General features: G+C 41.9%; 1 protein-coding gene across 6 annotated transcripts in view; it reads left to right on the forward strand.

Moving 5' to 3' along the window:
- Nucleotides 1–17,031, forward strand: part of LOC149320104 (teneurin-4) — a 793,050-nt gene that overhangs the window by 706,146 nt on the left and 69,873 nt on the right. For all 6 annotated transcript variants that reach the window (XM_089512941.1, XM_089512942.1, XM_089512944.1 and 3 more), the window contains 4 exons: nt 2,050–2,311; nt 12,264–12,531; nt 14,050–14,193; nt 15,602–15,851. In XM_089512941.1, the coding sequence (XP_089369067.1) occupies nt 2,050–2,311; nt 12,264–12,531; nt 14,050–14,193; nt 15,602–15,851 (924 nt within the window). The remainder of the gene's footprint in view (nt 1–2,049; nt 2,312–12,263; nt 12,532–14,049; nt 14,194–15,601; nt 15,852–17,031) is intronic.

Consider the following 17,031-nt stretch of genomic DNA (forward strand, 5'->3'; position numbering starts at 1 on the left):
AAAACAGGATGGAGGAAAAAAAACACCAGTTTTTACAAAGGCCAGAGCATCACTGTCTCTCATCAAAGGGAACACTTGATGCTCAACAAGAAGAAAATTTTGCTAGTATTAATTTTGACTCAGCTGTCGAGGGTGTCTCTTTTTCTCTCCCGCACTCTTTTTTCTGTTCTTTTATTTTACCATCATCACTGCTCATCTCCATCAAAGTAACTTCAAGGCAAGACCAGGAGCTGATGAGCTGTTAGATTGCCCTGAATACAATGGGCCCTCTGTCTATTTGCTGCTGTTAAGCCTCCCTTGACATGAGAGCGATGCTTCCCGGCTGGTCCAACTTATTCCCTCACCAACCCCAGTTCACATGCCTTACCACAGCTCATTAGAGTTCAATCCTCCGGGCATCTCCATTCACCAATGTGAAGAAGTGATACTTCCATAAATAAAGGTCTTCTCATTTTCCAGTAGTTTGCTGGGTGCGATTTTTTAAAAGGTATTTAAAAAGAAACCACTGCAACTCTTTCTATAGCCTCCCCTTTCCAAGCACTCCTTGTTTAGTACTCAACCTTGGCCTGAGGCTGCTTTGAAGGCTTTGCCAAACACTAACTGTTAAAAATGCCCTCATCGAGGCTTAAATGCTGTTCAGCTTGCTGGCGAGCTAGAAACAAGGCTTTTAAAAGTCGGCAAGCAGCTTGGCTCTGGGAATTTAGTGTCTCTGCTTGAATTGCAGAGTAAACACCTTGTTGTTTTCTGGTTCCTGCTTTAAAATTGAGATGTTTTGTTTCTGATTCATGGACTGAAATATTCTGTTGTAGTTGTTGTTGTTCTTGATGTTACTGGCTGAGATCTTGAATCAGAGGGGTGAAAAATATGGGCAAAATAAAGTGGCTTCCAGACACTTTGAAGGCAGGGCATTTATATGACACATGCTTCCAAAGGAGGTGGAAACCAGAATGAAGCTGTGCTCCAGGGCTAATAACCAGAGCAAAAAGAAGCTGGGATATTCCGTCTTAGCCCAGAAAATGTGTATCTTCACGCCTGAATATAAACAGAAGTGCATGGCTGTGGCAAAGCAAAAAAATGAAAGTATGACAACTCTAATAATGGATGAATAGCACGCACGCCCCATACACTGGCTTGCAATATGCGGACTTGAAGTCACATGGAGCCCTAATATAGTGAATGGGCACATATGCCGTGGCAGCACACCCCATTCAAATAAATGGCACTTAATCATTCACAGAATTTGCCTTACGTGGGGTGGGTGTGTCCAGAACGGTTCCCCCGCGTGAGATGAGGGTCCACTGTAATTACAGTATACACAAACCAGACAGTCCAACAGAGGGACATGAGATGAAGAGGGGCATGTATGGGGGGCCTCCAGGATTGTGCCAGTGTACTGCATGCCAATTCACTGGTGCTCTGCACTGGCGAACCATCACACAGGCAACTGTGTGGCTGATCAAAGGGGTGAGCATGCAATGGGATGGCATCTGGGCAGACATGTGAGGTACTTGGAAGTCACAGGTGGTGTGTTTGTGCAATGGTGCACATGCATGGTGAGGAGGAGACAAACAAAATTGTCCACAGAAATACACATGGTTTTCTACCACCAAAAATGTTTCCTGCATGGAAAAACAACAACATAAATACAGTTTCCTGTGGAGAAAACATGCCGGGGGGGGGGGTGTGCTAAGACACACACATTTTTTGTGTAGAAACCTGTATCTTTCCTTATAAACCAATTGCTCCAAAAGACATTTCAAACTGTAAATCATGTGGCTGCTCTATTTTTTATAGCATTTCCAAGATGTTAGGAAACCAATTTTTCATTCAGAAAATAAAAGCTAATGAATATTCTTTCCATCTCAAATCAGAACCACTCTAAAATATATTATTATATTTATTTACTCATTATAAAGATAGTCCATCATTCTGTGCATGTTCTGAGCTAGCTGGTGAAGGGTTGGTTTTTCCTTCAGTTTTTCTTAACAACTCTTGTAGTATTGACCTTTCTTCCCCCTTTTCAAAACCATTTTGTCTTTCCCTCTACAGTTTTGACCTTGTCACGAATGGCGGGATTGCCATCATCTTGCATTTTGAGCGGGCGCCCTTCATTACCCAAGACCACACCTTGTGGCTGCCGTGGGATCACTTCTTTGTTATGGAGACCATCATCATGAGGCATGAAGAGAACGATATTCCCAGCTGTGACCTGAGCAACTTTGCCCGGCCCAATCCAGTGGTATCACCTTCCCCAATGACAGCATTTGCCAGCTCCTGCTCAGAGAGAGGTCCCATTGTGCCAGAAATCCAGGTACGAAATGGAAGCAAAAGAATTTGCTAGGGTACTTTCACACTCCACAATTATAATACTATAATTCCCCTCTAATTGGCATGTTACATCCTATGGAATCCTGTGGTTTGCATTTGAGGGAATGACACTTCTATTTCTCAGCCAGTATGTTCAAGGGGGGGGGGGGGGCTGCAGAACATGTCAGTATTTTCTAACGGATGCACCAGAGTTGTCTAGAAGAATACATGGCCTGCATGAAAAAAGTCCCAGGTTCAATCTTTGGCATCTTAAACCAGGGTTGCAAAAGACTCCCATTTGAAGCACAGTCATTTACAGGTAGTATTGCACAAGAAAGACCTGTGGTTTTGACTTGTACAAGGCAGCTTCCTAGGTAGTCAGGCAAGAATCCAAAGGGCCTTTTCCAAACACACAGAGCTCTGTGCAAAAGCTTCTCTCCCTCTGCTCCTGGGCTAATTTACATGGATTTTTGCATACTTTTTGATATTTAAAGCTTATGGCTCACATTCCCATTATTTGTTTCAACCCATATCTGATAGACTGACAGAGGAGTGCTGGTTAACAACAGTCACCAACAGAGAAAATCTGCAGTTGTCTCTGCTGGAAAAAAAGCAGGGGGAGCCCTTTAACTCTCAGAGGGATGTTATTTACAGTTTGATAGTAGGGAAAACAAAAAAAAAGGGGGGGGGTTGGAGATTTATTGCTGGAGGCTTTGTAGAAAGCAGGAGGGGAAGCAGGCAAAAGGAATCAAGAGACTGGTTATCTTACACTGTTTCTTCTGACTCTTTATTGCCAGTAGTTGAAAGTAGAAGTGGAGGTATAGCTTAGGCTCCGACTGAAAGATCCTGTCTCCCTCTGTGAACTTGCCAGAGTCTTAAAACCTTCATTGAAAGGCTTTCTTTCATTCCCACCTCCATCCCAGGTGTGGTTGATGAGGACATAGGAGAGAGCCTTTTCAGTGGCTGCCTCCAGGTGATGAAATTCTCTCGCACAGGAGGCTAGGCTGACCCTCTCTATGCTCTGCTTTCACTTGGTAGTCCCCAGGGAAGGCAGAAAACATGCCACAGTGGCACAAAATAAATTGCCCAGTGATACTTGAACTGAAGCAGTCAGTGGGTGGGTCGCTCGAAAGCCAGCAGCCAAAAGAGGCTAGACCTGGCGAAGCAGGCTGATGGAGCCAGGTAGTGTTGTTGTTAACTGCCCTCAAGTTGATCTGGACTCATGGCGACCCTGTGGATGAGAGATCTCCAAACCCCACCCCACCCCTGTTCTCCACTGCTCTGTTTAGGTCCTGCAAATGAACTCTTTCATTGAGTCTAGCCATCTGGAGGGGGGTCTTCCTCTCTTTCTGCTTGCCTTCTAGAAAATTTTCATACCTGGCTCCAACATCGCTCCAACATGGCTCAACCGTCGCTCAAAGGTGGTGGAAACGCATGAGTCTGAATGCCAGGCACGCTTCCTTAATCGTTACAGAAACGTGGCTCCCTCTAGCAGCCCTGAATTGTCGCAAGGGGAGCAGATTTCGTATGAACACAAACTTTGCGTTCAGAGGAAATCCGCTCCCCAGGAATGAATGATTCAGGGATGCAAAGGAGGGAGTGACGATTGAATAATGATGGAGGAAGCGTGCCTGGCGTTCAGACAGCTTTGAGCGACAATTGAGCTACGTTGGAGCAACATTAGAGCCAGGTATGAACATCTTCCTAATTTACCTAGCATTACTGTTGTTTCCAGTGAGTCATGCCTACTCATGATATTGCCAAACTACAACGGTCTCCATTTCATCATCTTTGCTTCCAGAGAGAGCTCAAGCTTGATCTGTTTGCTTGTCCATTTTGGCTGTTCTTAGTACCCTCAGCACTCTTCTGACACCACATCTCAAATGAGTTGACTTTCTGTCTGTCAGCTTTCTTCACTGTCGAGCTCTGTATATGGCGATGGGAAATAGAATGGCTTGAATGATTTACACTTTAGAATCTTGTCTAGTTCTTCCATGGCTGCCCTTCCCATTCTCAGTCTTCTTATTTACTGACTACAATCTCCATTCTTGTCAATGTCTGATCCATAGTATAGGAGCTCTTTAGTTATTTCGATTTCTTCATTATCTAGGTTGAACTTATTAGATCCTCCATGGATATTATTTTTGTTTTCTTTAGTAGCAAGCTTCCCTTTGCAATTTCTTGTTTTACCTTCCTTAGTAACTGTTCCAAGTCTGTGATATTTTCCACTAGTGGTATAGTGTCTTCTGCATATCTTAGAGTGTTGATATTCCTTCCTTCTATCTTCACTCCACCTTCTGCTGAGTCTAGCCCTGCTCTTCATGTGATATTTTTTGCATATACAGTCAGCTTTCAGCTTACGCTGAAGCCACACTACAATTAAATGAATAATGCACCACATGCACACGCACCTCATTGTTTTCAGTGGGGCAAGAGCATATGCACTTTTCAGTGTCAGTGTGCATCAGGACACTGTTGTTGTTGTTGTTGTTGTTGTGTGCCTTCAAGTCATTTCCAACTTATGGCAGGCCTAACACGAACCTATTATGGAGTTTTCTTGGCAAGAGTTGTTCAGAGGAAATTTGCCATTGCCTTCCTCTCAGGCTGAGATAGTGCGACTTGCCCAAAGTCAGCCAGTGTGTTTCATGGTTGAGTTGGGCATCAATCCCTGGTCTACAGAGTCCTAGTCCAACACTCAAATCACTTTGCATCTTCACAGTTCACTAATAGGGTTTCTCAGCACCTCTGCTACATATAGCTAACTATACATAAAGATACATAACGTACATATTGATGGAAAATTCCAGCTGCTATCCATTGAGCAATATCATGTGTTTAGTGAGAACACTCAAATGTCCAATTTTATTTTATTTTCAAACATGTATATATCACTTCATTATTTAAAATCCCAAAGCAGTTTACAATAAAACTGGGTGCAATAAAACAGTGGCTAAAGAGATAAAATGATACAACAATATAAACATTGTAATTTATAAGAGGGATGCGGTTGCTTAGTGGTTAAGACGCCAATTCTGATGATCGGAAGGTTGGCAGTTTGAGGCCCAAGTGCCGCATGATGGTGTGAACTCCTGTCACTAGTCCCAGCTTCTGCCATCCTATCAGTTCGAAAGCATGCAAATGCAAGTAGATAGGTAGGTACCACTTCTCAGTGGGAAGGTAACAGTGTTCAGTGCAGTCATGCTGGCCACATGATCACCAGAGCAGTCCTTGGACAACAGTGGTTCTTTGGTTTAGTAACAGAGATGAGCACACACACCCTTTCAGTCAATTATGGCTAAACATTCATGTCAAGGGACTACCTTTACCTTATAAGAACTTTCATTAAAAACCTGGAGTGGCAGACAGAGGCTACATCTGCACTGTAGAAATAATTCAGTTTGACAGTGCTTTAACTGACATGGCTCCATCCTATGGAATCCTGGGATTTGTAGTTTATTGTGGCACCAGAACTGTCTCACAGAGAAGACAAAGTGTCTCACTAAACTACAAATCTCAGAATTCTGTAACATCAAGCCATGATGGTTAAGCAGTATCAAAATGGATTATTTCAGCAGTGCAGATGCAGCCTTTGTTAACCATTAGGAAAATGAACAGAAAAATGCCTGGGTAAAGAAACAAGTCCTCGGCTGACCACAGAAATATCCAATACTGGGAGCCCACCTAATTTCAATGAGGAGAGAGAGCATTTTGTCTGATTTAATACCTGGTAACGTCATTCTTGTATGGCACAAATGCAAAAATTGTCCAGCCGATGCTGAGACCGTTAAAACGACAGCCATCTGTAGTTTAGGTACACCCTCTATATCCAAAAAAGTGTCACTTTGGTGTTTCCTTTTCTTCTTTTTTTAACAATCGTTTTATGACAAATCCTTTCCGAAGCCTTCCATCACATTTGCTGAACATGGTTTCTTCCCATCGTTGACCTTTCCTGTGAAACAGCAGTCAGTCGATAAAGACAGGCCACAGCGGAGAGAAGCAATCATTTCTTAGCACAGGCATTGGACAAAAAGTCGCCAAAAAAGCCCCTGTTTCCTCTGTAGTTATTTTTTGCCAGATTCTTTCCCATGTAAGCTGGCTGTGAAGACAGATTGCATTAAAAGGCTTCTCCCTTTGCCCCAACACTGCTCAGCTTGTAGCAGTCTGTGTCATATCCCAGCATGACTATTAGATGAGCTTGTACAATACTTTAAAAACAAAAATCCTGGTTTTCATTCCCCCCATTTCTATTGTTTCTCACTCTCATATCTTCCAATCTATATAAATAGGAAAAGCTGCATTACAGATGCTAAATATGTATGAAGGTAAGAAAAGGGCACTTTATCTTTCCTGATCTGTCAGTTTCTCCAAATTTGCCAAGGGTCATGGCTAATAAATTATTTCTTGCACAAATATTTTGGGCAGTCTGTGTGATTTGAATGGGCGCAGTAGTTCAAAGCATCCCTTTTACTGATATCTTACCATTAGAATTAGCTTGGGGAGGGGATAAAGCCCTAAATGGCTTGGGCCCGGGTTACTTGAGGGAACGCCTCTCCCTGCATAATCCACCCCGCACTCTCAGAACAACAGGTAAATTATTACTCAAACACCCTAAAGTGAGACTGGCGACTACCTATCAAAGAGCTTATACAGCAGTAGCGCCTACCCTCTGGAATGCTCTTCCCGAAGAGATCCGCCTCAGTGGAACAGTGGAAGCCTTTAAAAAGGCATTAAAAACCTACCTCTTCCTACAAGCTTAGCCTCCCAACTCCCTGTACTGAAAATATTCCCCAATTGACAATGTTGTATATATATTGTTCGATTTTAATATTGTTGAATTGCATGTTTTTAGATAATTATGCTGGATTGAAAATTGTATTATTGTTCTTAATTTGCTTTTATTGTATTATGACATTGGTCATATTTTATCTGCTGTTCACTGCTTTGATCTACAAGGAAAAGCGATATATACATAAACAATTTATTATTTATTATTATATAAAATTGTTTCTTTTATCCAGTTAAACATATCTTCCTTAATTAAATTATCCCACCTTTCCATAAGAAAACATCTGAGAACATCGGCAGTGGAACACACTTCCTCGGAGTTTGGTGGAGTCTCCCTCTTGGACCTTTGATCTCTAATATGGGATGGAGAAAGTGTGGACCATGGGCCACATGAGGTCTCTGTGATACCCCAGCTTCCCATTTTATTTTTATTTATTTATTTTTAATCACTAAAATGAAACACATATTGAAGGGGAATTTTTCCAACCCTTTAAGGCTCTTGAATAGAGTCTGATAGTAGATTGAACTCAGCAGTTTATTCAATGACAGCGTCAGTGGTCTCAGTTTGGTAGCCCCGAGTTCCACCTGTAACAAGCACTTCACCAACTTTATTTAAGATTCTTCCAAAAATATGAAGCGACAGTAGCTGAACAACAAAAGCCTATGACATTCATGCAAACCCATCAATAAAGAGCAAGTTCTATTTTCAAGCTACAGCTGCCATCCTGTTAGTAACATACAAATGCATAAATCACACCAGACTTGTGGGGTGAATTATTCACCATCCACAACAAAGTCCACTGCTGGCAGCAGAGTTGCATATACAACAGTGTTGCACATTGCAGTTTAACACTGCATATTGCAATTGGGTGTTGTGCCTTGCAGTGACTTATTGCAGTTTGAAATTGACATGCATTATATCCTGTTGCTATTCTGCAAGGGAGTCACATAGTGACAACATCACATATCTCTGCATGTGGATACTTACACTATGCTACGGAGAGGTTGGATAGCAGCCTACATATGTCACACTTGTTCTTTGTATCTTGTCCCTGTGTTCAGGCTGTGATCATAACAACAGAATGTATCAAGATGTTTTGGAATGTGGCTCTGAATGTTTTGTATATGTTTTATTTAAGCTGAAATCACTAGCAGCTTACAACATTTTCTTTGTCTTACCAAATGGTTTTCTTCAATATGGCTCTAGCGTGTTTAGACTTTATGGCCACTTCTTTTATTTTCCCTCTTCAATAAAGAGAAAGGGACAGCCTGGGCAAACTGATTGATATTTTTGGTGTGTCCCGTGCTTCCCCCTAATTGTTTTAGGCCCAGGAAAAACCTTAGGAGCATATTGTTGGAAGGGGCCTTATGGGCCATCAGGTTCAACCCCTTGCTCAGTGCAGGATCTCCAGGGCACTTTATGCTGGTAGCTGTCCAGACTCTTTTGGAAGATGTCCAGAGAAGGAGACCTCAGTTGTTCTCTAGGCAATTGGTTCCAATGCTGAACCACTCTTATTGTCAAGAAGTTCCTTCTAATGTTCAATTGAAATCTTCTTTCCTGTAATTTCAAACCATTAGATTTGGTCTTACCATCTGGGGCAGCAAAGGATAGCCCTGTCCTGTCCTCTCTGTGACAGCCCTTTAAATATTTAAAGAGTGCAATCATTTCAACCATCAATCATCTCTTCACCAAGCTGAACATGCCCAGCTCCTTCAACCTTTCCTCATATGTTTTGTTCTCCATGACTCTTCTCATTGTTGCCATTCTCTGAGCCTGCTCCAACTTGTCTACGTACTTCTTAAAACGAGGCACCCAAAACTGAAGCCAGTACTCCCAGATGAAACATGAGTAGTGCAGAACATAGTGGCACTGCTGTCTTTGCTCCTCTGCTTGAAGGTTCAGGACTACCCTACTGCAAACAGGCCACTATTTTCTCCACCTCCATTTGTAATTAAGGAGATGATACTATTGTCCTACCATTCAGGGCCCTTTCAGTGTTCTGTGTTGGGCTACAATCCTGGAGACCAGAGTTCGAATTCCTGCTCAGCCAGTGAACCCCTTTGGGTGATCTTAGGCAAGTCACACTCTCTAAACCTCAGAGGAAGGCAAAAGTAAACCTCCTGTGAACAAATCTTGCCAAGAAAACCCCATAATGGGGGTTGCCTTAGGATCACCATAAGTCCAAAACAAAGTGAAGGCACACAGTAACAGCAGCAACAATAGAAACAGAAAGTACTTGGGGTGCTCAGTCACAATGATGGATACACCTGGGATGGAAACTGGAAGGGGAACCAGCATTTGTAGGACCCACAAGGTCTCACAGAGGACCAATGTGGCCCCTCCATCTCTGACAAATGCCTACTCCTGTTCTAACTAAAAAAAAAAAGGGGGGGGTGAACAACAGTTAATATTCTATTTATATTTCTCCTTTTTCCCAATATGGTACCTATGGTGCCTTGCAGTTTGAATTAGAACAAAGTACAGTTTAAAACTATGGATAGTACAGAAGTTAAAAACTAATTAAACGATCATAATTAAAATATTAATTTAAGAGAGTTTTCTAAGGGTGTTAAAATATAATGATAAAAATAGAAATACAAATACATCACTCCCCAATTAAAAGATTTTTTTTAAAGATATAAAACTTTAATCATGATTTTAAAGCTTTAATCATGGTTTTTTTTTAAAAAGGGGGGGAAGGAATATAATTAGAAAATATTAAGGTTCCAATAAGAGGGTTCCCAGCACTGACTGTTAGGAGACATTGTGCAGCTATTCACTCTTCTTTTTCTTAATGGATTTTTTTGGGTAGTAAGAAAGAAAACTACAGGGAAATGCAGCACGGGAGAGGAGGGGAATTTACAAATGGCACATGCCAACATTGAAGCCAATGTAAAATTCCCTAGTTGAGGTTAGAATAATAATCAAGCAAGTAGCTTGATTTTAAGTATAGTCTAAAGCCTGCTCTCAGCTGATGGCAAAAATGGGAACACATGTTGAGTATCCCTTATCTGAAATGCTTGGGACCAGAAGTGTTTTCAATTTTGGATCCCCCCCCCCCGGATTTTGTAATATTTGCATATACATAAAGAGACATCTTGGCCTAGACATGAAATTCATTTATATTTCATATACATTTATGCACATAACCTAAAGGTAATTTTATACACAGAACCATTTCAGAAAGCAACGTTGTCACTATCTTAGCCACCATGGGGACAATTTTGATACTGGAAAATTTTGCATTTTGGAATTCTGGATAAGAGATACTCAACCTATATGTTCACAGATGAACCAGAAAGACTGAGTGCATTTGTATCAGTTTGTTTCCCAGCTTATACATCTTGCAAATCATTAGTACTGTCCACACAACAAAGCATTTCTGGAGTTGCTGATCTAGTGCTCAGTTTCCAGATGAGTTTCAGAAGAAAAAAAAAGTGTTCTTCTTTTCAAAGGTGTGGGGAACTTTTCTGTGTTGTCTTCTCAGTGTGTGGTGGCACTGATGACCATGGACTGGTATAATCCAAAAACTCAAGACTTCCTTGATTGAACCTTGTTCTTGTTGCTAATTGGCTTGAACTCATATCTGCCCTCTGAATGAGACACTTCCAAGCACCCCTGTTATCAACTGCTTGGCTGAGGCCCTGCAGGCTCAGGGCCATGGCCTCCTTGACTGAGTCTATCCATCTAATATGTTGTCTTCCTCTCTTTCTACTACCCTCCATCTTTTCTAGCATTGTCTTTTCCATTGAGGCATGCCTTCTCATGGTGTGGCCAAAGAACATCTGTACAGTGTTCTTCCTCTTTTTCTACTCCCTTCAGCTTTTCCTAGTCTTCTTGTCTTTTCCCATAAATCTTGTTCACTCATTATATGTCCAAAGTACGATAGCCTCCTTGTAGTCGTTTTGGCTTCTAGCAAGAGATCAGGTTTCATTATTTATCTTTTTTATTGACTGAGGCCCTGAGCAGATGGGCCAGGAAAGCACAGGCTGAACCCATACTATTGTGGCTCAGGTGTTCATCCAGGTTGGTCCCCAGGCCAGTTCAGGGACGGACAGGTGTTTACGCACTCATCCTCGCACCAGCCTGGAGACCCGCTACTGGCATGTGCTCCATGCCTTTCTGAGTCATCGCTCCTACTGAGAAGTACCTCCTCATCGCCATGTCTGATGTGGAAAGGGGGTAGCTGGATGCACCCACTTGGCCATATGCCCCGTTTCTCCATCAGATGCAGTGATGGGGGACTTCCCAATAGGAATGACAGCACAGAAAAGTGAGGAACACGCAGGGGACCTTTAAACAGTTGGGTTTGCCATGGAGTTTCCAGGCAACTCAGTGGCAAACCAAGGTTCATTTTGACCTGTGTTAAGGGCTGTTTACCCCAGGATCAGGCTGGATCCACTGGATCAGCATCCGATGTCCCAGGATGTGGCCCTGTGGTTTTGACTTGCGTCATCCTGGCAAAGCCGGAGGGAATACGGACCTTTATGGCCTGTCTGGACACTGACTCCGTGGGTCTTTTCTAATTAGGACTAGGAATTGGATTCAAGCCTAAGATTGGTGGTCATGTGAAACTCAGTTTTCAAAATGAAAACTGCAAATTCATATTAGAATTGTCCCACAACGTCTATGAATAATACTAGCTGCATGAATTTTATGTGGGTGTATAAGAACAGAAGTGGTGGCTTAGTGATTAAGACGCCTACTCTGATGACCGCACAGTCTCCAGGTTGGCAGTTTGAGACCCAAGTGCTGCATTACAGAGTGAGCTCCTGTCACTAGTCCCAGCTTCTGCCAACCTAGCAGTTCGAACGTATGTAAAAGTAGATAAATAGATACCACTTTAGTGGGAAGGTAACAGCTTTCCATGTGCCTTGGCATTAATCATGCTGGCCTCATGACCACGAAGTCGTCTTTGACAACGCTGGCTCCTTCAGCTTAGTAATGGAGATGAGCACCACCACCTACAATTGGATGCAACTAGACAATCATGTCAAAGGGGAAACCTTTACCTTTATAAAAATGGAATTTATTAATGCCATTATTATTATTATTTTTAAATTTAAAATGGCAGCAACTCATAAACAGTAATTCTCCTGGTGTTACGTAGCCTGGTTTGCATGTAGTTTAATTACGCTTCTTTCTATGTGATGGTGGTTATATTTTGCAGGCACTGCAAGAAGAGATAAAAATTTCAGGCAGTAAAATCAAGTTGAGTTACCTGAGCAGCCGGACATCTGGCTATAGATCAGTGTTGAGGATCAGCCTGACCCATCCTACCATACCATTCAACCTGATGAAAGTCCACCTCATGGTAGCAGTTGAGGGACGCCTTTTCAGGAAATGGTTTGCTGCAGCTCCAGACCTCTCTTACTACTTCGTGTGGGACAAGACTGACGTCTACAATCAGAAAGTGTATGGATTGTCTGAAGTCTTTGGTAAGATGTCCCCTGAGTGTCTAAAACAGTGCTTCTCAATCTGTCAGATGTCGAGGATCAGCTACATTTTCCCAGTGTGCCAGGAAATAGCACCGTATTTGTGTCCATTGGCTACAGTTGTTTCTTTCTTTACTGGAAACTTGCCATGGATCAACAGTCAATGGCTTGTGGACTGACACTGGTCCAGGGACTACCACTTTGAGTAGCTAATGGACCACAGCCAGGCTGAGGAGGCCTTTTTTGTGTTCTTAAATAAATAAATAAATTCCAAAATCCAGAACAATCCTGGCCCCAGACATTTTGGATAAGGGAGGCCCAACCTGTACTTTCAACTGTCACTAGATATTTCTCACTGAGACCATCACCATGGACAGAGCAAGGAGCAATACAACACCTGCCTCTTCCAAAACTGGTTCTGCTTTTTGTTGATCTGGGTAAATGTCAACCTCCAGACCCTGCGAAATTAATGAAGGAACATTTCCCTACACACTGCTGAACCAGTAACTCATGGCTTGCCATTCTGAAAGGGCAATGTAGATTATCCTATTACTAATCCAATTTAGTTCTATTCAAATGGTGAATCTTTGAGCATTTTGATTAGGGAAGGACAGAATAGTCAAAAATATTCAATAATTGTTCAAAAACATGTTTCTCAATTGTCAGGAAGCCCTATCAGGAAGAAACTCAAGTTCATGAAAATCTTCACAGTTCAGGATATTTTTTTTTCTGTGCAAAATTTGCATGTGGGTTTTCTTTTTCAGGGGATGAGTTTGTTTTTTCAGAGAACAGCTTTTTCTGTGCAGGAAACAGTATTTTCTATGTAGAAAATAACATTTGTGAGGGAAAATATTATTTTCTGCACAGAAAATGCTGTTTCCTATACAGAAAATACTATAGTTAGGGATAAACGTAGCACTTTTTCACACAGTAAATCACATTTTCTGCACAGAACATCTGGTTTGTTGCGCAAAAAAAGCTACATGGAAATTTTGTGCAGAAAATGTCCTGAACTGTGAAGAATCTTTGAAAACTGAACCGTTTTCATAGATTTTCACACAGCAGGAAGAAAATTACTAAAATTCTTGTTCCTTTCTGAAAGAACAAAACTAGTGAAGTACTACATCCCCAAATTTGATCTTCCTGTTTTTGTCCTGATTTGGTGGACATCTCTGAGCAGAGGAAAAAATAGCATAAGGGGGCAAAATGTAAAGTGGAAGACCTTGACTGTTCCTGGCCTAATAAACATGTCCCTGATCCAGCAATTTTTAAATAATTAGCACATTTGTTCAACACCTATTACTGCACTGACCTTTTTTTAAATGCACAGTAGCCTTTAAAGAGGAAAGCTCTGTACGGACGTGAGAGGGTTTTAAATAAGAATTGGTTCTAGCCTGCAGAAATGCCCTTCTGCCCAACCCAGGCACCCAATTATAAGTCCCCGCTGTGTGCTGAGTTTGCACTTCTCAGATGATTAAGTTGCGGTTTTCTTTTCTCTTGTTCTCTTGTTCTTGTTCCCAGTTTCAGTTGGCTATGAATACGAATCGTGTCCTGACTTGATCCTGTGGGAGAAGCGGACAGCAGTGCTCCAAGGTTACGAAATCGATGGGTCCAAACTGGGAGGGTGGTCTTTGGACAAGCACCATGCACTGAACATCCAGAGTGGTATGTCAGCTTTAAGTAATGGCTTCTTCCCCTTTCCCCTGGTTTGTAACAGCAAAAATAAAAAAAATAACAAAATGAGTCTGACACAGTTACACAATGCGTAGGAGCATTTTCACCATTAATAATTCAACCAAAATGGGAAGGGAACACACACACATGCACGTAGATTGCTAACAAATTATTTATTGTAACCTACATATTGTGCCAACATTTTTTTAAAAAATGTGAATCTACGGAGCTGGAGAAAAAACACCCACTCAAAATCTACCATGGGCATTTATTTTTGGCAGAGCTTATCCTTAATCTAGCCATCTTTGAATGCCTTAGGAGGTACAGGTAGACCTCAGTTGACAAGGTAGGTATGTTCCTGGGCATTACTGCTTTAGCAGAAAATTTAGTACCAGAAACCAAAATAACATGGAAAGATTAGAGAGAAGTCCCTGTACCACAAAACAGAAGAGCAGTTTAACATGTTTCATCATATTTTCTTATCTGAAATCAACAAATACACATGTGAAATGAAACAACAAGATCAAGATAAGCCTCTTACAAATAAGCAACAGATGTTCTGAACCTTCCAGAAACCACTTGAAAGTTTCTACCAAAATGTTTTCAGGATCAAACATAGAGATCTACACTTAATATCCCAAGGCAGAGGCGTCATTAACTATGGTGTCACCCAATGCAGGAATAGTGTGCATTCGCCCCTCCTGCTCCTCCATCCCCAGGCTTTCTCCCCTGGAAGGAAGCTTGGGGATGGAACAGCTGGAAAGGGCCGTGTTTGCCTCTCCTGCACTGAAGGGCCCAACCAGGTGTTACCCCTCTTCTGTGATGTAACCCAGTGTGGCCCATACACCCTGCACCCACCCCCCAATGACGCTGCTGTTCTGAGAAGTGGCTTGTGATGCAAGCTTATCTGCTTCCCTCTTTTCTCTGTGCTTTGCTATACACTGATGCTCAGTAAAGGATTCTGGAGACAGCTGCTGGACGCAGGCACACACACAGCTACAGCATTCTTTCCCAGCATCGGCTTTCATTGTATTGTTTAATGCAGACACACTGCTGCAACTTAACACTGAAAGTCTGTGTTTCTCCAGCCTTTCCCCCATAGTCCTCCTTAACAGTATTTCAAAGGCTATGGTTGACTGGCTCTAACCACTGTTGCCCAGCCTCTCTCTTCACATCCCCAAATACCCATTTTTCTAAGCAAGAATTTCCAGCCGCTTCCTGTTTGTGTTTTTTGTTTGTTTGCTTGCTTGCTTGTTTGAGGGGGAAGGGTTTTGGGCAGTTTATGGCCCCGGGAGGTTGTGGGAAGCAGAAAGTTGGCCCCTGGAATTGCCACAGTTGCCCACCCGCTGAACTAAAAGCTGGTCCCATTTTCATTTATTCTCCTTTTCTTGCATTCCAGGCATCTTGCATAAAGGAAATGGAGAAAACCAGTTCATTTCTCAGCAGCCTCCAGTCATAGGGAGCATCATGGGAAACGGAAGGAGGAGAAGCATCTCTTGCCCTAGTTGTAATGGCCTAGCTGATGGGAACAAGCTCCTGGCTCCTGTTGCCTTGACCTGTGGATCGGATGGAAGCCTTTATGTCGGAGATTTCAACTACATCAGAAGAATCTTTCCATCTGGAAACGTCACCAACATACTGGAGTTAAGGTATGCCAGGCTGCCCAGTGAAATCTGGAACCCATTTAAACTACACATGTATTGGATCTCAATACCTGAGGGAGCAGCATTCTGTATATATATCTGCCCCAAGATCTAAGATTTGGAAGGGCTCTCCTCTGTGCCCTATCAGCAGGAGAGATACCTGTCGGAAGACATAGGAGAGACATAGGTGGCACCAGCAGTTGTGCAATGCCCTCCCTTTGGGGCCCAATTGGCACCAACATTGGTATCATTTTGCCACTGATTTTACCCAGACTATGCATGTGCTATGATTGCACTACAGGTTGAGTTTCCCTTCTCTGAAATGCTTTCGATCTAAGGTGTTTTGGATTTCAGATTTTCATCTTTTTATTTTTATGTTTTCATTTGCAATATTTGTATGTCATATATGTACATAATGAGAAATCATGGATATGGACAAGTCTAAACATGAAATTCATTTATGTTCCATATACACTTTATATGGATATTCTGAGAGGGCAATATTATATAATATTTTAAATATTTTTTGCATGAAGCAAAGTTTGTGTGCACTGAACCATCAGAAAGTAAAGATGTCGTTATCTCAGCCACCCATGAAAATAGTTCTGGTTTTTGAAATATTTCAGAATTCCAGATAAGGGACACTCAACCTGTATTTAAAATTTTAAGCAGTTTTAAATTGTCTGGTGTTTTAATTGATAAACCACTTAACATATTTTTAATATTTTCTCAAATCATTGTTCTTATTGTTCTGAATTGCTTTTATTATAAGCTGTCTTGAGATCTTCGGAAATAACACAGGCTATAAATATTTTAATAAAATAAATAATAAATAGACAATTACAGTGCTGGTATTACACTTCAGCTGCCATGGCAACATCCTATGGATTCCTGGGGTTGGCAGTTTAGGAAGAGGTGTTTAGACTTTTCAGCCATAGAACTCTAGTGCCCCTCCAAACTACAGATACCAAGATTCCATAGGATGGAACCATAGCTGTTAAAGTGAAATCATAGCACTGTAATTGTATAGTGTGAACGGGCCCCAGTTCTCTGAAGGCTAATCATGCACAGTGACCATTACAAGCTCCAAAACCTTTATCTCCCAAGATGAGTAACACCCCCCCCAAAAAAAAAAATTGGCAGGGCAAATTCAATGCCCTTAGCATGTTTTTTCAGCCTTCAGACC

This window comes from Sceloporus occidentalis, unplaced genomic scaffold (assembly GCF_023333645.1).
Source record: "Sceloporus occidentalis isolate IW3139 unplaced genomic scaffold, rSceOcc1.0.p SCAF_2, whole genome shotgun sequence".
Lineage (NCBI taxonomy): Eukaryota > Metazoa > Chordata > Lepidosauria > Squamata > Phrynosomatidae > Sceloporus > Sceloporus occidentalis.